General features: G+C 45.2%; 1 protein-coding gene across 7 annotated transcripts in view; it reads right to left on the bottom strand.

Annotated features, from left to right (window-relative positions):
- The window catches only part of LOC135045631 (complement receptor type 1-like), a 363,785-nt gene that overhangs the window by 78,337 nt on the left and 262,776 nt on the right, over positions 1–22,672 (bottom strand). For all 7 annotated transcript variants that reach the window (XM_063955316.1, XM_063955317.1, XM_063955320.1 and 4 more), the window contains exon 5: positions 8,107–8,186. In XM_063955316.1, coding sequence (XP_063811386.1) covers positions 8,107–8,186 — 80 coding nt within the window. The remainder of the gene's footprint in view (positions 1–8,106; positions 8,187–22,672) is intronic.

Here is a 22,672-nt window from a genome sequence, read left to right as displayed (position 1 = left end):
GTTAAATAGTTCAGTATCTTAATGCTTCTTGATCTACTTAAAGCTCTGATAGTGATAATTATCACATGACTGGGTAGATGTATGAACAGTTGGTATGGGGGAGAAGCTGTATTAGTGCCGTTGTGTGCGCTATACCGCTTCTCCCCCATGTATGATGGTTGCGGAGTGTGCACACTGACAGGTGCGCTATGCGCCCCTGTCCATATCGGCGCTGCTATCTATAAGATAGCAGGCAGATATGTGCGGGCAATGTATGAACGGTCAGCGTGTGTGCTTGGGTGACTTCGCTGGAGGGAGACAAGATGTTAATACCGCTTCCCCCTATGTATTATGGCAGTGGTGTCAGCTCAGTGACAGGGGTGCTTTGCGCCCCTGTCCATAATGGCGCTGCTATCTATAAGATAGCAGGCAGATATGCGCGGGCAATGTATGATGCTGACCGTTCCGACACCTGCAGCTGTCGATTTCGACAACTGCAGGTGGCGATGCCCATACACCACAGCAGTGACAGAGCTGTCCCTGCCTTTGCGAGTGCCGGCTCAGGACTGCGCAGAGGAGCCGGCTGGGAAGGAGACACAGCGCGGCAGTACTGAGGCGATGCACTGTGTGTTCGGGGGGATATCGCCGGAGAGGGAAACTTTCACTCCTTGCTTCAGCAGACAAGTTGTTAATACATCTTGTCGATGTCCCTTCCTGCTTCTCCTCGGTAGTGATATTTACCTAGATAAGACATGTAGGATAATATTAGTTACTATTTATGGTTTATTAATCCAATGTATACTGCACATATTGAAAGCATGCCCTCTATAATGTGTCTTATTATAATTTCCCAAGGCTCATTATCTATACCGTGGCTTGTTCAAATAGCACTTATGGATATTATGGTTTCATTTTTTCATTAGACACTGGAGATCAGTCTCACTATAGTGACTGTCAATAATTTTAATACAGATACATTAAAGTAACCGTTTCTATTTGCAGTGATGTAATTTATACATGAACGTTACTTGCATCTTGCAGGTTATAAATGTTACCACTCTAGATGGATATTTCAGGTGTGATTGTGTCTGTGTGTCTGAGACAATAAAGATCATATACACTCTAGGGTGTCTTATATAATGCATCAGTGTTTATTGGGCCAGTATTGGGATAGGCACTGGATGCATGCTTTCAGTGCTTAACCCTTCCATATACATTCATCACTTTCCCACTTCTATAGATATTAATGTATGTACAAATTCTATAAAATTATATAAGCTGAATTTTAAAGCTATAGGTATACCCTGCTGAATTTACCAAGACCCTATGGACCTAATTGTAGCCTATGAAGCAGCCTGGACGGGTACAGCTGGAATGGGCTGATAAACAAGCTGTAATTGTTCCCCAGTCAATAATAATGCCCTAGACAAATGGCTGCGTCGCTACCCACACAAGGGAGAGGTGGCCTTTCTGCTAGAGGGTTCAAAAAGGGGTTTACCTTACCATTAAGTCATCCGGAATCTGTGGTGGCTAAGAAAAATTTGAAATCAATGGTAGACTTTCCAGAGGTGGTGAGAACTCAAGTAGATGCGGAAATACAGCTGGGCCACATGTGTGGTCCTTTTCCCTCACCACCTCTTGATGGTCTGAGTATTCCCGTTAAATGTAGTACCCAAGAAGGAACCGGGAAAGTTCTGCCTGATTCAACACCTATCGTTCCCAAAAGGATGGTCGGTAAACGACGCTTTAAACCCCATAGATTGTAGTGTCCCTTACCAGTCATTCGAGCAGGCAATAGCAATGGTCCTTCAGATACATTGACTTTAGAATAGGGGGCCAATACTTCATAGACAAATGCCTACCCATAGGCTGTTCAATTTCCTGTGCATACTCTGAAAGGAGTCGCCCATTCCTGTTGGTAGCTCCCAGGGAGAGCCTGGTGTGCAAGGAGCTGTAATTTGCAATGCAAGCATTGTTTCAAGTTTTGGAGTGCCAGTAGCGGAGTATAAGAGCGAGGGACCCACTACTATGCTAGCATTCCTGGGAATAGAGACAGATACACAGTTGGGGCTATGTCGCTTGCCAGCAGAGAAGGTAAGCAAGCTGAGAAACAGGCTGCAGGAATGTTGCAAAGCGAAAAAGGTCTAGCTAAGGCAGATGCAAGTGGCTGCTGGGGTTGTTGAAGTTTGCTTGCAGAGTGATACCAATGGGAAGGGTTTTTTGTTGCAAGTTGGAAAAAGCGACTGCTGGTATTGCAAGGGCACACTAAATGATTTGCATCTCAGGGGAGCTGAAGGAGGACATGCGGGTATAGTTGCAATTCCTAAGCTGTTTCAACGGCGAGAGAATGCTGTTGCCACAAACGGCGCTTAACGCATAGCTGAAATTGCATACATATGCTTCAGACATTCTTCAATAGGGAATGGTGCCATGGCCGGACGACTGGCATGCAGCAGGATGGACAAAAAATATACTACTGCTAGAACTGTTCCTAATAGTAGTAGCTGTGGAGTTGTGGGCAGACAGGTTAGCGGATAGAAGCATAGTGTTTTAGTGCGATAATGTGCATAGTCCAGGCAATAAGTCATCAGAGAGTGGAATCCCCACAGACACTGAAGCAGTTAAAGCACTAGGTGCTGAGGTGCATACAAAGCAATACTGAATTTACAGCACAACACTTTCCCGAGAACGAGATTGCAGACTCCCTATCTACGGGCCAATGTAAAAGATTTAGAGCATTTGTGACCGGTGCCAACACTGAAGGTTTACAATGTCCCTATTGCATCTGGCAGATTATTAGGCCTGCGTAGCGAGACTAGTGCGGAGGGCCATAGCTCCATGAATGCTGCAGACATACGAAGCAGCTTAAGATGACTGGCAAGCATTCCCATTAGACAAGGGAGGAGTTGAAAAGAATTTGCGAGAAAGGATGTTAGAATATATTTGGCAGTGGCCGCTCTAAAGCGGCCATGTCCTCAGCGTTATCAGGCACATCATATTTAACAAAGCTGGGGAGTGGGGCGTCTTTTTTATTGTCATAGGCATTAAAAGGTTCAGCAAGCAAGCAAGCAACTCTGGGGGACCCTTGGAGGCCCACTGACCAGACCCGACTAAAATCAGTAATCGGGGCAGCTTTGCATATTACATCAGATGAGTACAAAACAGTGCTCTTCCTGCTAGCTTTCGCCCTCGCATTTTTGGGCGCTTTCAGGATAGGGGAGCTAGTGGACTGCAGTAAGACTCTGGCCTCGCAGGCAACGTTGTGCTGAAAAAGGGATAGGCTGTTTTGCAAAATTCACAGGTCAAAGACCGGGGGCGCTGGGTAGCGGTGCAGGAGGATAAAACTATTTGCCCAGTAACACAATGATAGAAGTGCCCTTGGCCACCTGATGCTCCTGGCCTAGGGCACTTCTATTATTGTGCTTCAGTGGGACAGGACGTGGGATACCACATATCAGGACCATCAGTCTACACAGGTTAAAATTATTCTTCAAATCACTCTTTTCTCTTACGTCCTAGGGGATGCTGGGGTCCATATTAGTACCATGGGGTATAGACTGGTCCACCAGGAGCCATGGGCACTTTAAGACTTTGATAGTGTGGGCTGGCTCCTCCCTCTATGCCCCTCCTACCAGACTCAGTTTAGAAAATGTGCTCGGAGGAGCCGGTCACAGCTAGGTGAGCTCTTAGACCTTTCCTAGTTTTTTTTTTTTTTTTTTAAATGTTAGGCACAGGGAGGCTGCTGGCAACAGCCTCCCTGCTTCATGGGACATGGGGGGAGTAGTGTCCAACCCTCAGAGGTTAAATGGCCTCTATCTCCGCGGACAGGACATGAAGCTCCTGAGGGTGATGATTGTTAACCCCCGAGGCAACCGCTCACTCCCGCAGCTTGCCGCCACCCCCGGCGTCACGGTGGTTAGTGTGACGCCGGTGACCCGACCCGAGCGGGGAGCCAATGTAAATGGCGGCATCAGGGTGGGAGCGCAGTACTGACACTGCGCTCCGGACGGCTCAGCGGTACATCAGGAGCGGCGCTGTGAGGGGCGCCCTGGCCAGCGCATATACCCTGAAAACTGGTCACCACTCCTATCAGGGACATTAGTTCTACTGCTAGAATGCATTACCTCAGGCCAATATAATCCTGTAAAGTGCGGGAAGCCGCGCCATGTTTGGGGGCTGAGCTTCTCTTCAGAGCGGACCCAGCAGCTCACCAGCGCCATTTTCTTCCTGCAGTTCATCACTAAGACGCTGACAAGAAGCGCTGCCCTCCACACGAATCCAGCTATCCTGTGCGGTACCAGGGGGTTGTAGAAGCAGGGGGGGGGGGGGGGGGGAGGCGGCTGTAAATTACTGTGTAATCTATTAAGGTACACAGTCAGCGCCAGACAATTACTCTGTAGCTGTCGACTGGGGTGCTATGTGTGCTGGCTCCAGTATCTGTGTTTCTCTGAAGGTAAGGTACTTGGGGGAAACAGTGTCTGACATTTTCCTGTGTGTGTGTGTGCGCAAATCATCACATAACCATGATGTGGATTTGCGAGGGGGTTAGGTGAGGCATCCCTGGCAAAAGGGGTGCAACTCATGATTGAGGCTATTAGGAATATGAGCCTCTACAGGAGGTTGAGGTCAAGTTTCTCACGTGGAAGGCTGTCACTTTGTTGGCCTTAGCTTCTGCTAGACGTGTGTCGGAGTTGGGGGCTTTGTCTTGTAAAAGTCCCTACTTGATGTTTCATGAAGATAGAGCTGAGCTCTGGACACATCAGCAAATCCTTCCAAAGGTTGTGTCGGCTTTTCATATCAACCAACCTATTGTGGTGCCAGTTGCTACTGACTCCTCAATTCCATCAAAGTCCTTGGATGTTGTAAGGGCTCTGAAAATCTATGTGAAGACGACTGCTCGTCACAGAAAATCGGACTCTGTTTGTCCTGTATGATCCCAAGAAAATTGGGTGTCCTGCTTCTTGCTGGATCAGGGTCACTATCCAGCATGCATATTCTACGGCAGGATCGCAGTGTCCAAAATCTGTTAAGGCCCACTCTACACGTAAGGTGGGCTGTTCATGGGCTGCTGCCCGGGGTTTCTCTGCTTTACAGCTTTGCCGAGTGGCTACTTGGTCTGGGTCGAACACGTTTGCTAAGTTCTACAAGTTTGATACTTTGGCCACTGAGGACCTAAAGTTTGGTCAATCAGTTCTGCAGGAACCTCTGCGCTCACCATCCCGTTCTGGGAGCTTTGGTACATCCCCATGGTACTAACATGGACCCCAGCATCCCCTAGGACGTAAGAGAAAATAGGATTTTAATTACCTACCGGTAAATCCTTTTCTCGTAGCCCGTAGAGGGGGTTCACTACGATCTGCCGGCGGCTGGCCTCCCGGCGACCAGCATACCGGCGCCGGGAGGGAGGCCGGCCGGCGGCTTACCGACAGTGTGGCGAGCGCAAATGAGCCCCTTGCGGGCTCGCCGCGCTACGCGTGCCACACTATTTTATTCTCCCTCCAGGGGGGTCGTGGACCCCCACGAGGGAGAATAAGTGTCGGTATGCCGGCTGTCGAGCTCCCGGCGCCAGTATGCTGGTCGGCGGGAGCCCGACCGCCGGCATACTGAAGACCACCCCGTAGAGGATGCTGGGCGCCCGCCCAGCGCTTATTGATCCTGCAGTGGTGACTTAGTTCAGTACTGCTTTGTTCTTGGTTAAGTACTGTTTTTCTTACTGGGTTAAGTAATATTGTTCAGCCATTGCTGAGTTTTCAAGCTGGTTAGCTTGGTTTGCCTTGTATGTGTGAGCTGGTGTGAATCTCGCCACTATCTGTGTAACATCCTTCTATCAAAGTTGTTCGTCTCCTCGGGCACAGTTTCTAGACTGAGTTTGGTAGGAGGGGCATAGAGGGAGGAGCCAGTCCACATTATCAAAGGCTTAAAGTGCCCATGGCTCCTGGTGGACCAGTCTACACCCCATGGTACTAATATGGACCCCAGCATCCTCTACGGACTACGAGAAAAGGATTTACCGGTAGGTAATTAAAATCCTATTTTAACGGTGCAATAACTATATGTGCTATTTATTCATATATTTTTAAATTGTGTTATACATGGCTTTTATGTAAATAAATTATTGATTGGACCCTACACAGTTTACTATACTTTCTATTTGCAAGACCCAAACGCTGCTTTTGTTCTCTCTTGTTAAATTACCACACACCAGACCACTTCTGGTACCTTATAGCAGCTGCTGGGAGTGCAGATTTTATAGATCATTTAGTTGACTGATCATGAACGCCGCTTCCCACGTTTGTGGGTTTATCTGTTTTATATACCAGCCAGAGATTATATCATTTTTACATTCACTTGCTGCAGAACTGTTTATCCTCACTAGAAGACTCTATAATATACATGATGTATCTAGATCGATATATTCTATTAAGTTATATCAGAGAGACTAACTTCCTCATTCTTTACCATCACAGAATACATATTATATGAAGGGGGGGGGGGAATTTGGTTGACACAGAGGGTTTCTAGACATTTACTTCATTCAAGCATATAATATTAGATTCACGTTGATTACAGCTCATTGAAATTTCCTTTACCAGCTGATTATTATAACTGCTATTTGCAGTATTTTAGGTGAATCAGTGTTCCACAATTTGTGGCATTATATATAGTATCATTATTTTATTATATTTCATGATTTGTGTGTACATTTGTTTGTGAAATTTTTTTTTGCTTATACATGGTGTGACAAAAGCTGCGTAGTGGGGTATCCGGTCTACAAATCTACACTAAAAAGGTTTACAGACAATAGGTCGCCCACTAATGATCGACATGCATTAGGTTGACAGGGTCAAAAGGTCGACATGTAAAAGGTAGATCGTTCAAAAAGGTAGACACTTTTTTTTTTTATTATTTTTCTTTTTTTTATCAACTTTTTCATACCTTACCATCCACGTGGACTAGGATTGGGAATATTAACCTGTGTAGAGCGCAGTAGTAGCAGCACAAGGCACCGTGCCCAAAGTTAGCTTGCCATGCAAGGGGACGTGGTACACTAATGGGGCTTTTTTGTAACATAAAAGTGCCAAAACATCGCTAAGCAAATAAGATGCACAAGGAAACGCCACTGATTAAAATGATATGTGGCATGCCTATATTCTGAGTGCAACTGCGCCTGTATCTTCATTATGTTTTCCAGAAAACACTAAAAGTAGCATTTTGTATGCAGATACAGCCACAGTCGCACACAGAATATAGGTATGCCACATATTTCATCAGCAGGGTCTGCTTGTGCGTCTTATTTGCATAGCCCAGCTTTAGTAAACGCGCTCACAATTAGGCGCAACTACAAGGGCTGTTTAACGTGACTGCAGCAACGATGAGAGAAGACACATCTGTAACCACAAACCAACTGTTTGGGCTATACAGTGCAAGTTTCTTATTAGATTATATATCCTTTCCATAATAGTGTATACAAGGGTTAAATTTAGCAACTAAGGTTATTGTTGATTTTCCTTGTGTGTGGACTGTATTGTCCTGTGTGTCATCCTTTATATAAACAACTTATTGTTTTTGGTGGTACTCATAGACCCCATTACAATGTGCCTTCTGTGCTACATTCTACTGAAATTGGGAGTTCCCCCAAATGATCGAACAGTCCAACATGGGACTCAGCTACAAAAATGGGCATGATTCAAACATTCAGTGGGGTTGTCAATGTCCTTCCAACAAGATCAACACTCCTCTGTTTCACATCCAGTACAGGATGTTCGCTGGTGAGGGGCTTTAACAACACTGCCAATGTGAAAAAGGCAAATCTTACAAGTAGAAAAAACTATAAAAGCTCACTCTGGTTTGTGGGATCTGATGGATTGGAGGAATGCCATACTGAAGGTTATCTATAACACTGCAATACCTTTATATTGTGATATAACTTTAATGCTTTGTGTGGCCTTTTAATATAAATAGTCATGGTCTTTTTACTAGAAACAAGTACAACCGATCAATCCCAAGCTAAATGACTAATTAGCAGCGACAAATATTTTTCATGTAACTTTCTTAAAACTCTTGTAGTTGAACAGTACAATAAAGAGACCTAGAACACAGCCGGTCACTTGTCACAGCTTAGTTTACCTTCACATTCAGGGAGAGGATTGCTCCATGTGCCATCTGCTAGGCAATCGCTATAATTTCGTTTGGTTGTTAAGCGGAAACTGAAAGATAAAAAACATACACATTTTACTGTATCTTTTGACGTCCTCATAATAACTCATATCTAATACTATAAAATCTTTTACTTTTATTTTGAATATTATTGCCAAAAGATATTAAAAACAAAGATATTCCATATGGGTAATAATGTCAGCATTACCAATGACAGAGAATATTATCACCCACAATAGTAGAAGAAAAGGTTCCCTAAATCAAATAGTAGAACCTTAACTCCAGCTGCTCTGTCCCAATCACATGGCTGAATACATTGTAATATCAAAATTAAGGGATAGATGGGGTCATTCACATGTGGTTGCTCTTGCAATTGCTACCTTTTGCCGTATGCAGTTGCAATAACATGCCAATATGTGCAGAAGCTAACCTGAGCATAAGAACACCCACTGCTGTCGCATCATTTCTGTCCCAACAGCGTACAATTGCTGATACATCAGTACCAGCGTCGCAAATCAGAACATGTTGCAGAGTCTGGGTGCCTCTGAGGACGCACAGTCTGAACAGCTCTCCCGTGGCAAGTAATACCGCAACTGCTAATTTATGCACTCCCAGAAAATGCTTGCGTTTATCCAACCACTCCCCGTTACCACCCCCAAACGCTGTCTTCCTGTCACTCACTCTGCGACTAATTTTCTCGTTGCAACCACTATAGTAATTAAATAGCTGCATGAGCGCACTACGGCTCACACGCATTCAAAGTAAGAAAACATTGACCGATGCGAGTGCTATACCAGCATTGCGACTGCATCTGAATTAGGCCCAGAGTGCCTAATGTGTAAATGTATTTCTCGTGTATTTGATTTATAAGGCTTTTCCATTTGTGCATAGATTGATTTTGAGACATTAAATATGACTTCCTATACTGTAATTACTGTATTCCGGAAATCAAGAAATGCTTAATCTTAAATACAAAACACAACATGGAATCAAACGATGGTCTCCAAACTGAAGCCCTCTGCCCATTATAAAATTTAAAGCGCTGGTCCATGGGAAATGGCCAGTGGAGAATTAGCTGACACTAACTGGGCAGTGTTGCAACAGCATGATCATAGATAGCCAGAAACAGGTACATGTGCCAGACCCTATTGAAACACTTGGCTCCACAGGCCAGTGTAGACCTTGACAAGGCAGATTGTATGTCACGTGCATTTATGTTTGAGTGGCACAAAAGATTTAGTGCTGGTCAGAAGAGGTTGGCAAGAAAGTGAAACAATTACACAAGCATCACCTTTAGAATAAGATAGTCTCTGGGATGCTATGAGTTGCTCATGTTACCAAGGAGAATCGAGATGAAAGCTTACTCCAAGAATGGGACTATGCGTCTTGCAGATCCAGAAGGACGGGGAGGTGCAGCACACATAAGAGGGATGCCCAAGTTCTCAAGAAGGGCAAGCTTTCTAACTTGCGGTCTTCACTTTAGAATAGCTGCCTTTGTGGATCTTGAGGATTTGGGCGGAAAAATCACAGATATTTTATCTTATAGTTGTAGAGTTTTAGTCACATTCATATTTTTTCCAGTGTAGTTCTGGTGAAATCTTTAAATATTTGAAGGCTCTGACTGGAACGCGGAACAAGTAAAATTACGCTTTGTCCTTCGTTTTAGAATATAAAAGAATACATTCTTTATATAGCATCTCTCTCACAATAGGCATCAAAGCACTTTACACATTCGCAGAGAGTGAGACAGCCACATTCAGGGTTCTCAGTTGTTATTCCAATAAAACATTACCATAAATCTCTACCAAGTTAGAGCTTATATTCTAAGTTTAGAATTTTTTTTCTTTGCCAGGAGCTAATTAACCTACCAGTTGCTTTTAGTCATTGTGGGTGGGTTGCGGTGGGGGGGTGGGGTGGTCCCTCTTACCTCACAACCCGCCCACAGCTCAGGCACTTTAGATTTAGTAAACAAGCCCAAAGCAGGAGCTGGAGTGGAGAGAAGGAAGTAGGGTACGCACAGGAAACACAATTCTCACTTGTAGGAGAAAGGAACTGGTGACCGAGAACAGTAACCCATTGAAGCTAGGTGCGTCCGGATGGGTGCTCTCTGGATCCCATGGACCGTGAAGAAAAAGTTAACGAGGTTAAGTTTTACCATAGCTCTTATTTTCTTCTTCAGGGTCCATGGTCTCCGCAGGGTTAACCTTGGGGATGTCCCAAACCAGTTGTAATAGGGAAGGAACGCCCCTAAGCTGAAAGGAGGACATTGCAGCCAATGGTTGCATTCTGAGAGGTGTATCAACGGAATAGAACCTCAGATGTGTGGGCAGAGGGCCACGTATCAGCCTTGCATAGTTGCTCAGCAGACACGCTATGGCAGGCTGCCCAAGAAGAAACCACAGAGCGAGTAGAGTGAGCAGAGACTGTACTTGGTACTGGAAGATCAACCTGCGTTTAAGTCTGTGAGATGCTCATGCAAAGCCAACGTGCCGTTTGTTTATTGGCTGGCCAGCCCCGCTTATGGAACCCATAGAGAACGAATAAGGAATCCATTTTCCTAATGGAACCGGTACGGTCCATGTAGATCCTCAGAGCAGGGACCCCATCAAATTTAAAGGCCAGGTTCATGGAGGGCCAGTACCACAAGTGGTTCGTTGACAAGGAACTTGGATACTACCTTAAAAAGGTATCCCTGCTTTGTCCGGAGGACAGTCTTGTCTTGATGAAAAATTTAAAAAGGGGGACTGCAGGAGAATGTCCCCAAATCAGATGCTCTGCGAGCTGAGGTGATGGCTAAGAGGAAGTGTCTTAGGGGGTCAAACATTTGAGGTCAACAGTTTCCATTGGTTCAAATACAGGCTGTTGCAAGGTTCGATGAACCTTGGATAAATCCCAAGGAGCCACTGGAGGTATAAAGAGAGGTTGTATCCAGGGTACAGTACCCCTTGTAGGAAGGTATGCATATCTGGTAATGGAGCAAGTCTCTTCTGGAACCAGATGGATCAGATGGACAGAGCAGAGACCTGAACTTCAAGAGATGCAAGGCAGAGACCATTTCTGTAGAAATGCCAGAAGTCTAGGAATCCTTCATACCAAAGGATCATAGCGGCGATGAGCACACCACTGTAATAAGAGTTCCAGAAATGGTAATAAACGCAAGCAGATGGCGGTTCCGAGTATAAGTGTAAGGTAAGAACGCAAAAGCTATTTTTCTTTTTTTAAATCTGCAAATTTCTGTTTGGCGCCAAATGCGCACGCAACACACGCATACACCTGTATTTTGTACTTTGCATATCTGCTCGCATTACTGCCATAAGCATTGATTACTAGATTCATTTTGACCTGTACTGAGAAAATTTGTTGCTATTTAGTTAAAATATAGAGTTAATAGTTAAGGAAGTAACTGTAAGACGCACACGCAGCCTGGCCTAGTTGTAAAGGTTTACACAGTAGAAACTGTGTGTGTGTGCTAAGTAAGTGATTATAGTTAAATATCGCTTACATTTATAGAAGTGTGGGTTTTGTAGTACTGCGGACGTACGGCCTTTGTACAGGTGTCTCGGACAACGTTCGTGACTGCGTACGCAACGTAAAGGCCTACACACGTGGCGTGTTTACGCAACTTGCGTACAGGTACGCCCACTAAATACAAATCACACAATAGCATTGTTTTAGTTTAGGCGCGAAACGGTAGCCACGCGATAATAGCACAAATTGATCAGTGTCCAATATTTAGTTTAAATACCTTTTTTTACTGTATCACCTCTGGAATTGGGGCTGTTTCCCTGAATGAAAGTTAATTTTCTGTACAGAAAAACCAAAGTGTATATGAGTGAACGAGCGTGAGTGTGCAAACAATAAAGGTTTTGTGGACCCAGGGAATTTGGGATCCCGTCGGAGACCACATCAGGTGAGTGGACACTTGGTGGCATGGGAGTGGCTTGCTCACGTTAACATTGATTAAGGTATAAAGGAGCAATTAGTATAACAGCAGACCAAGAGGTCAGCGAAGTCAGAAAACCGCTGACAAAGTCAAGCAAAGCTCTGAATACCTCGGCCTAAAAGGTCAGCGAGGTTTTGTGTAGAGAGCGCAGCCCAGGTGGTTGGCGTAGTACCCATATAGGCCCGTTCAGATACGCTCCGGCTGAGGTTTCGCAGCCTGAAAAACGATTCCATTGGTCGCACGGCGGATAACAGTTACCTATACGCTGGGCGATTGTACCGCGCGTTTGTGAGTGCAATACTTAAACCACATTGATACCCTTTTACGAGTTGTGCGTAAAAGTCACGGGCTCATTGGCGCTAAGTGTAGTACACGCAACGTGATTTGTGTAACAATTTTTTTGTTTTAAGGGAGTATCGCTGGTCACTCAGGAAATCTCCAACGACCAATATTTACTGGGAAGGGTAAGTCACTCCCACACACTCTCAGTAAATACAGGTTACACAGGGGCCCGAGGTTGGGTACGACCGGCGCTGACGACAGTGTTTAGGTGTATTGGCCAACGTGGGCGTGAGTGGGTGAAAGCGCTCGGAGAACTTTCACCGTTGCCTTACCACTGAGTATTTTGTTTTTTTGTAGGAATTTGCTGAGAAGGCAATACCTGCAAAAGATGGGGGCCAGTTGCTCAAATAGGGGACGATCAACCAGGGTTCAGGTTGATATTCCGCGGCCCAAGGGGTCGGCGAGGTACATAATGTGTGAGAAATATGGCTCACACACAGAGGTTTTATGCAATGAATAGGAACGTATGACTGCGGAAGATAGGGAACCATTCCCTAAGGTAGGCAGTTTTAATCCAGAGGTGTTGCAGAATTTAAGGATTAGGAGATGTCTGATAAAATCCCGAAAAGAGAGGATCAGACACTCAAACTGTTTACACTTATGGCAACGAGAGAGTGATATGCAAAGGGAACTAGCTCACACAGCTCGTTCCAACCCTAGCAGGAAACGGATTGCAACTGCACCACCACCAGCGTATATTACAGGGGAGAAAGTGGCTACAGAGAATGGCATACTAATATATGATAAGAGTGAACTTGATAAATGTATTAATGCTAACCCGTGCAAGTTATATCCCATCTTAAACTTCCCTCAGGACTGCGACCAAGAAGATGAGCCCAGCACTATATCGGCACTCTCTCTGGCAGCCACCATACAAGACACACAAGTGGGCACGGCCCAACCAGTAAGAGCAGTAGCAAAGGCCCCTAGCGGAGGGACAGGTGAGGTCGTGTCCACAGGTAAGTACGGTACAGTACATTATGCAGAGACAATTGTACCTCACATTGTAGAAGCAACCCAGAATGATGTAATTGAACTAAATCCTGTCAGGGTGATCGCAGTCCCCAATGGGAAGACTGACGCTCAGGAAATCACTCCCGTCAGGAACATTGCTATGCATTGTCCCTGGTCCCGGACAGAATTGAGGACAATTATGTCTGAATTTCCCGATCCCAGAAAAGATCTAGCCGCATGTCAGAGGTTTATTAGAGAACTAGGTAACGCCACCGAACCCACAAACAAAGATTGGCGGACAGTGCTACGGGCATGTTTGCCCTCCAATATTGACCCTGTGAAATTCATTGCTGATTGTAAATTAGACGCAGAGGTATCTCTCACTGATGAATACACTCAGGAGAATGTACGACAGATCAATCTGCAATTAGGAGTATATTTCCCTACTGTTGTCAAGTGGAATAAAATCTTCTCCATTAGACAAAAAGAAGGTGAAGCTGCTTCTGAATATTTCCATCGAGCACTGCAGGAAATTGCTAGATACACTGGGGTCGAGGACATTAAGGAAAATGTACACCATAGAGAGGCAGCTGTGTCCGTATTAATGGACGGCTTGAAAGAAGCGTTGAGAACAAGGGTACCAACCACTCAACCTAACTGGAGAGGTATTTCGGTGGCTGCATTAAGAGAGTCCGCTATCGAGCATGATCGGAACATCATTAAACACAGGGAGTCACAGGGGGATAAGCTGATGACCGTAAGTATCAAAGCCCTGACAACGAAGCCACATCAGCCTAAACCCTAGACCCCTGATGGTATATCGTATGTAGTAAAATGTTATAATTGCCAGAGGGAAGGACATTACTCACGGAACTGTAATTATAAAAGCAACGTATATCAACCCCCTAGACCAGAACATGACTCACAGCATAACACACGTAATTGGGATCAGGGACCGCATAGGAGGAATTATGAGCCACATGCAGGGGAAACAAGGAGGTACCCACCTAGGAAGGACTGGCAGACCTCTGGAAATTCTCAGCTACCCTCCTCACATATCGTAGCTGCCAGCGCGCTGCGGGAGGGTCACAACATACAATAGGGGTTAGGCTAGACCTGTAGTTTGCAGCCAGTGAAGTTGATTGCTAGCTTTGGAAATGAACCCGAGGTTACAGTTGACGTAGCTGGTAGATCACTACCTTTCCTTGTAGATACAGGGGCGGCCAGGTCAGTGTTAAATTCAACGGTAGGTATGAAAACAACGGGTAAAACAATTTCAGTAATGGGGGTAACAGGAGCAGTGCAACACTATCCCTTAAGTAGACCAGCAGAGATTACGATAGGGCTTTTGCAGACCAAGCACTCCTTTATGCTAGCTGCATCGGCTCCGACTAATCTACTTGGGAGAGATTTATTGTGCAAGATGAGGTGTGTCATATATTGTACTCCTGAGGGTGTCGTCTTAGATATACCCGAGAATCACGTTCAGGAAGTGCAGGATATGTTAGACACCCCACAAAGGTTAATGTCACACTCTGCTGTAATAGACAGGTGTCCATCCAAGGTAGAGGAAATGATCTCCCAGATACCGGAATCACTCTGGACCAAAGATGGACAAGACACTGGATTGATGGCAAATGTAGCTCCTGTAGTTGTGCAAGTAAAAGATGGTAGGATAGCTCCAAAAATCCCACAGTATCTTCTGAAGCCAGAGGTGGAATTAAGAGTGTACCCAGTCATAGAGCGCTTGCTACAACAGGGCATCCTAGTTAGGACGTCCAGCACTGCCAATAGTCCCATCTTCCCTGTGAAAAAGAGTGGGGGGAGGGGTTACAGGCTAGTGCAGGATCTAAGGGGGGTAAACAAGATAGTTGAGAGCCAATTCCCCGTAGTGCCAAATCCAGCTGTCATCCTCATGCAAAATTCCCCCTACTGCGAAATTTTTCACTGTCATTGACCTCTGTTCCGCTTTCTTTTCGGTCCCTCTGCACCCTGACAGCCAATATTTGTTTGCATTTACATACAGGGGAGTACAGTACACCTGGACTCGCTTACCCCAAGGTTTCATTGACAGCCCAAGTATTTTCTCCCAGGCTTTGCATGACTGTTTACAATCCTTTCAACCTGAGAGCGGATCAGTATTAATACAGTATGTAGATGACTTACTGCTGTGTTCTGACTCACTCGAATCATCCTTGAAAGACACGAAACAGCTTCTGTTTCACCTTTCTAATACGGGACACAAGGTTTCAAAGGATAAGTTACAGTTGTGCCAGACCAAGGTGAAATATTTGGGACATTGCTTGACACAAGGACTGAGACACCTCACCGCTGATAGAATACAGATGATTCGCGACATGACTCTGCCACAAACCCAGCAGCAGATCCGCACTTTCCTTGGAATGTGTGGGTACTGCCGAAACTGGATCCCAGGGTTCTCCATACTGGCTTTACCTTTGCAAGAGATGGTCTCTTCAAACCAGATCGGATTTCGCACACAGATGAGTCCGAGCTGGCATTTGAGAGACTCAAACAGTGCCTATCACAGGCACCTGCATTAGGTATGCCAGATTATGGGAAACCCTTTGAATTGTACGGTACGGAAAGTGCTGGGTGTGCGGCAGGTGTCCTAACCCAGAAACATGGTGATGCCAGCAGGCCGGTAGCTTACTACAGTGCACAGTTGGACACCGTAGCACGGTCTCTCCCCACATGCTTGCGAAGTGTTGCAGCGATAGCATTGCTAATGAGTAAAAGCGAAGATGTAGTGTTGGGACACAACCTGACCATCCATACACCTCATGCTGTATCAGCCTTACTGAACTCTGCCCAAACCAGACATGTCTCATCAGCACAGTTTACAAGGTGGGAATTAGCACTAATGGCCCCTGTAAACATCACCATAAGGAGATGCAGCGCACTAAATCCTGCAACTTATCTCCCAGGTGTGCCTGGACAGGCAAAAGGGTGGAGGATGAGAGTGATGGTGAATGAGGATTTAGTACAGACACTGACACACATGACTGTATGGAATATCTGAACCAAACTTTCACTGCAAGACCCGACATTAGTGACAACCCACTGGAAGGCGTAGATTTTACTTTTTACACCGACGGTAGTTGCCACAGACAGACGGACTCGGGAGACTTGTGTACTGGATACGCAGTCGTAGATGACAAAGGTATCATAGAAGCTGAACCCCTGGGCCCACCGCACTCAGCACAAGTTGCTGAGCTGGTCGCCCTAACCAGAGCGTGTGAATTGGCTAAGGGTAAGTCAGCCAATATTTATACAGATTCTAGGTATGCCTTTGGAGTAGTGCATGATTTCGGGGCCCTATGGCGCCTCAGAAATTTCATGACGACAGCTGGCACACCTGTAGCGCATGCATCCCATATAAAAAGGCTTCTAACAGCGATACAGGAACCTGACAGAGTGGCTGTTATCAAGTGCAAAGCACACACTTACAGTCAAGACCCAGTGTCACTTGGTAACAGCCGGGCAGACGAAGCTCCTAAATCAGCAGCCAGCACCCCCACACAGACAGATATCACACAACTGATGGTATTCAATACCGTCAACACACAAAAATGAAGTGAAATGCAAAATTTGTGTTCTCCACAGGAAAAGGCAGTCTGGAGGTCAAAAGGATATGGCCAGGAGTCCTCAGGACTCTGGACAGATGGACAGGGTAAGCCAGTAGCCCCCAGAGCATATCTTCCAAGCTTTGCTGAGGCGGCACATGGTCTGACTCATCTGGGCAAAGAGGGTATGTGTAAGCTGGTGAGAGCCTACTGGTGTGCGCCAGGATTCTCTTCTCATGCGGGTAAGAGAGCAATGACATGTCTTATCTGCTTGAGGAAGAATATTGGAAAGTCAATACCAACAAAACCATCCCATATCCCGCCAACAGACGGCCCTTTTCAGGTAATACAAATTGATTTCATACAGTTGCCACCCTGCAGAAATTTAAAGTATGTGTTAGTTTGTATTGAAGTGTTTTCAAATTGGGTAGAAGCGTTCCCCGCTGCCACAAATACTGCTACGTTCACTGCAAAGAAGATCGTGCAGGAATTTGTGTGCAGATATGGTATCCCTAGGATAATTGAAAGTGATAGGGGTACCCATTTTACAGGTGAAGTCTTTCAGGTTATGTGCAAACTGATGGGAATTAATAGTAAGCTGCATACTCCATACCGCCCACAGGCGAGTGCGAAAGTGGAAAGAGTAAACAGCACTATTAAGAACAAGCTTAGCAAAGTGATGGCTGAAACTGGATTGTTATGGCCAGAAGCTTTGCCACTTGTATTGTACAGCATCAGAACCACTCCCAGGTCCCCCTTTAACCTATCACCCTTTGAGATTCTTTTTGGTCGACAACCCCATGTAATGATTGACCCCCAGGATGATTTGAAATGCAATAATGAGGTGACTGTAAAATATATGGTTAAGATGGTACAGGTATACTCTAGGAAGTAAGACCATGCGGGTTGGAGAAGTATCGCCAGGGTACTGTGCGCATATCATACAGCCTGATACGTGTACTGAACAGATGAGAGAGTTAGGGATAGGATTTTTCACTTGAAAGGTTTGCAATATGGTAATGTCATATTCTGTCCCATATGTTCTCCCCGATGATGCATATTTCATATGCGGGAGAAAGGCGTATAAGTGGCTTGCCCCAAACTCAGAGGGATTGTGTTACATTGGAAGAGTGTTGCCAGAAGTTATGACCATAACCCATAATAAGATGAAAGACGTTTACCGCAGTGCTCAAGCTCCTTACACTCACACTCACTATGAACACATCGTTAAGAGACACCTTATAGATAGGACAGAGCACGCAGCCTCTGATTTGATTCACGAATCCACCGGGATTCAATTCCTACTCGCGTTAGATATCACCCGTACCGCCAGAGGAATTATAAATTATAGGTATATTCATGCGCTAGCGAACCTGATAGATAATATCACTGAGATGTATGATGACACCTTCAGGTATACAGGGAGGGAATTGCAAGCTTACAAAATGGAACTGATCCAGCACAGGATGGTTCTAAATTATATCACAGCGGTGACAGGCGGGTACTGTGTCACCCTAGCAACTCAGTATGGTGTAAAGTGCTGCACGTACATTACAAACAGCACTGATGACCCAACCGAGGTCATAGATCAAAAGATGGACGATATCTTGCAGTTGAAGTGGGAGTTCCGGAGGAGACACAACCTTACCCTTACTGCTGTGAGTAATGAACTGACCGGCTGGGTCTCATGGTTGAACCCACGCAATTGGTTCTCAGGTTTAGGAGAATGGGCTCAAAATGTTATCGTGAGTGTAGGAAAGTTTCTCCTTTGTATCCTGAGAGTTGTCATAATGATTGGTTTGATATTTAGATGTGTTCGAGTTTTAACGCGGCGCAAGCGCAGTACCAAAGTGATGAGTTTGAGGAGCGGGGGCACTGTTACAACAACTGACTTAATTTATGACCCATCAATTGAGACAATGTTGTGATACGACGTGATTCCACAATCAGTTTCTTTCACCCGTTTCTCCTTTGTTTTCCCTCAGCAAAAATACATCCATCCGTAGAAGACTTTGATGGACACGTAAAAGACTTTGATGGACACGTAAAAGACTTTGATGGACACGTAAAAGACTTTGATGGACACGTAAAAGACTTTGATGGACACGTAAAAGACATTGATGGACACGTAAAAGACTTTGATGGACACGTAAAAGACTTTGATGGACACGTAAAAGACTTTGATGGACACGTAAAAGACTTTGATGGACACGTAAAAGACACTGATGGACACGTAAAAGACACTGATGGACACGTAAAAGACACTGATGGACACGTAAAAGACACTGATGGACACGTAAAAGACACTGATGGACACGTAAAAGACACTGATGGACACGTAAAAGACACTGATGGACACTCTAAAGACTTTGATGGACACTCTAAAGACTTTGATGGACACTCTAAAGACTTTGATGGACACTCTAAAGACTTTGATGGACACTCACGGCAAAGATACACCCATCCGGACAAGACTTCAACCAACACCCAAGAACGATTACACGAATGTTATGTGAATGTATTTGTGATACGTGTCTTATCTTCATCTCTACAACCTTCAGGTAGTGACACACATAGTCGACAGGTGATATAGATACATATATTAGCATTCACATGTTTTTCCCCCTCCATGTATCATCAACTAAATGTGCACCCCATTTGTTGGAACAAGAAGCCGAAAAGAGCTCGGTAGTGTTTGTTGGCCCACTTACAGACCCTTAATACGGGATGAGAAGGATTTAATGTATACTTCGCAATACCTCGAAGCTTATCTAGAACATGTACGGCACGATGATACATGCCCCTCAGACATGGATTTCATACATACATGCTTTTACTATCCCACTAGGCCATACATTTCCCGCCTACTCCTCTCCTCTTACCATCCAATTATTTTATAGATATTGTATTGTATATTTTTCTGTTTAATGTTTAGATAGTGGCAGTTATTATTGACTGCCAAAGGGTGGACTGTTAAAAAGTCGAAAAATATTGTAATGCATATGCTTTGTACTAACCCCATGCACATACCCGCTGCGCGTGCACTGGCTCTGCCGTGCGTGCGCATATCCGCAATTTGCGTAACTGAGCTTTTCACGGCCATGCGCCTTAACGCGTGGTATGCGCATTTACGGTAGAGTTTGTGAGTGCATAGAGGGTTATCAGAACATTACATATTTAACCCAAATAGTGTACATTATAGATATAGTTCCCCTAGACCATGTCAGCGAGTATTAATAGTTTAAACAGTTCCTGGACAGAGAGATTCGCCTTTGCATGATAGGAAGGGTCAGATAAAGGTTGGAAGGTGATGTCTAGTATCCAGCTGTAGGGTATTTTGAGGGTAACATTCCGGTGTTAGAGAAAGATCGCTTATTCCTGCGTATAGTTATGTACAAAAGTAGAATATGAACATTAACTGTATTTGCTGTATTTTATGTATGCGGCGGGAATCCAGAGGATACCACCCACAAGAGCAGTTGGGGAAAGACATCGCCCACCTATTCAAATCCACCTATGACCTTTTCTGTAATGTAGAGACACATCCCTGTGTCCAATGGACAATGAGATTACAGTGACCATTGTATTGTGTATGCATGTTGTGTATAAAAAGACCATTGTTGCCTGGCCGGTCAGAAGACTCTGAACGCTATCTGTATGACCAGCGGAGGACCGGCTCGGGTTGCGCACATTCTCACGTATGTACATTCTCTGTAGCCATTATTCTGTTTAGATTTACTTGTTAGCCTGTAGTGTATGATTTGTATTGTTTTACCTTTTGGAATTAATCCACTGAGGCCTTAGAACCCTGTGGTTGCAACTACAAATCAGTGTTGTGTTTTCACTTTCCTGCATGGGCTTTAAAGTAGATTTATCTGTATACGGTGTATAAGCATTGATAAGGTGTACGCACTGCGGGTACTTTGTATCGCCAGCACTACTTAAGGTTTAAAGGTATTACATCATTGCAGTACTCTGCTGCTAAAGGTTTAAAGTGTAAGCATATCATTACATTGTATCATTACCAAGGTTTAAAGGCTATCCATTGTGTGTGCGCACGCTGAGCGTACTCCGTACACTCAGCGCGGCGTGTGTACGTCAAGTACGTACCACGTGCGGGACTCTGTACGCAAATAGCGTACAAAGTGCATAGCACGTGTATTCAGTCTAGTGGCCATAGCGGCTCCACGGTAATAGTGTATCTAGAGGTATAGCTTTGCGGTCTAAGGTAATATCGACATTATCAAGCTCCCCTGTGTGTGACCAGTCTCCCTGGGCACAGAATCTAACTGGAGTCTGGAGGAGGGGCATAGAGGGAGGAGCCAGTTCACACCCCTTATAAAGTCTTAAAGTGCCCATGTCTCCTGCGGATCCCGTCTATACCCCATGGTTCTTGAAGCATCCCCAGCATCCTCTAGGACGTATGAGAAATAGCGTAGAATACAACCCCTAGCCCTGTTGAGACACAGGGACAGGAATAATGACACCCGATTGTAGTAAGGAGTGAATGACTGTCTTCAGTGCCTTGGCCTTTCTAAGGTTTGCTGGTGGACTGGTAGGAAATTGTCTGCGAGGATGCTTCAGGAAGGAGAGAAAATACCTGTGACAGAAAACCACTGGCTTTGCCCCGAGGGCGAAAGGACAAAGTCCTAGGCCACGTAGAGGAAGCAAAGAGTAGGCAAGCTGTTTTAGAAGTTGCCAGGTTATTGGCAATCTTGTTAGCCTTCCAGGAACAAAGCCAAACAATGCGGCGTGCTACCACAGAAGCAGCCAAAGCTTTACAGGGCAGTAGAGCTATATCGAGGGCTGTCTCTCCAATGTAATAGGCAGCCTCTCTGATGTTGGCAATTAGTGACACTTGTTCTGTGGTAGGCTCAGATGTGAAACTGTTCAATGGCTTTAGCAGGTCTGGCTGTAAGTGAATATAAAGATATGAGGCAGGTGTCCAAGTGCCTATCAGGTATGTCCTTAAGCGAGGACGCTGTCGGAATAGGCAGAATGGAACTTTTAATTAAATGTGTCACATGAGTGTCCACAGTAGGTGGAAATTCCAGTTTTGTATAATCAGCCGTAGACAACAGATAAAAAGAGTTTAGCCGTTTAAGCACAGTAAATGTTTGCTAGGAGTTTTCCATGCTTCACTCATAGCATAGTGTGGGAACTCAGCCACTTCTACTTTTTGGCGTTTACACAGAAGGTCTTTAGGGTTCAGTATCCTCTAACTGGAGAGAGAATTTAACCGCCCTAACTAAAGCAGCTACATTAAATTTGGACTGCACCTCTTCTTCCCCCGAGGGGGAGTCTGCATCAGAGAATTCAGCATGATCTGCTGCAGCAGAAGATTCCGCAGAATCGGAGAGTGGAGTGGACTGTGAAGATGGCACAGCACTCAAGATGGCAGTAGAAGCAGGTAGTGTCATCTGACCCTGCAATATATTTTGGAATGCAGCCAATGAAGCAGCCAGACTCTGTATAGAGTTAGAAAATAAGTCCAGACAGGGAGGTTGGACGGGTGTGGCTGGAATGGGCTGATAATCAGGCTGTAATGGCTGTGGGGGACCCATAGTGGGAGTCACAGCCAGGGCTGCAATATAGTCAGACATTGTTGCCAGCATGTTGGAAAATGAGGCCCAAGGAGGCTCCTCTGCTGGAAATGATGGGCCAGAGAGTACAGCATAAAAGGCAAACTGACCATCTTGTAATAATTCCTGAG

This window comes from Pseudophryne corroboree, chromosome 2 (assembly GCF_028390025.1).
Source record: "Pseudophryne corroboree isolate aPseCor3 chromosome 2, aPseCor3.hap2, whole genome shotgun sequence".
In the NCBI taxonomy this organism is placed as follows: domain Eukaryota; kingdom Metazoa; phylum Chordata; class Amphibia; order Anura; family Myobatrachidae; genus Pseudophryne; species Pseudophryne corroboree.
This window is presented reverse-complemented; position numbering and strand designations above follow the sequence as displayed.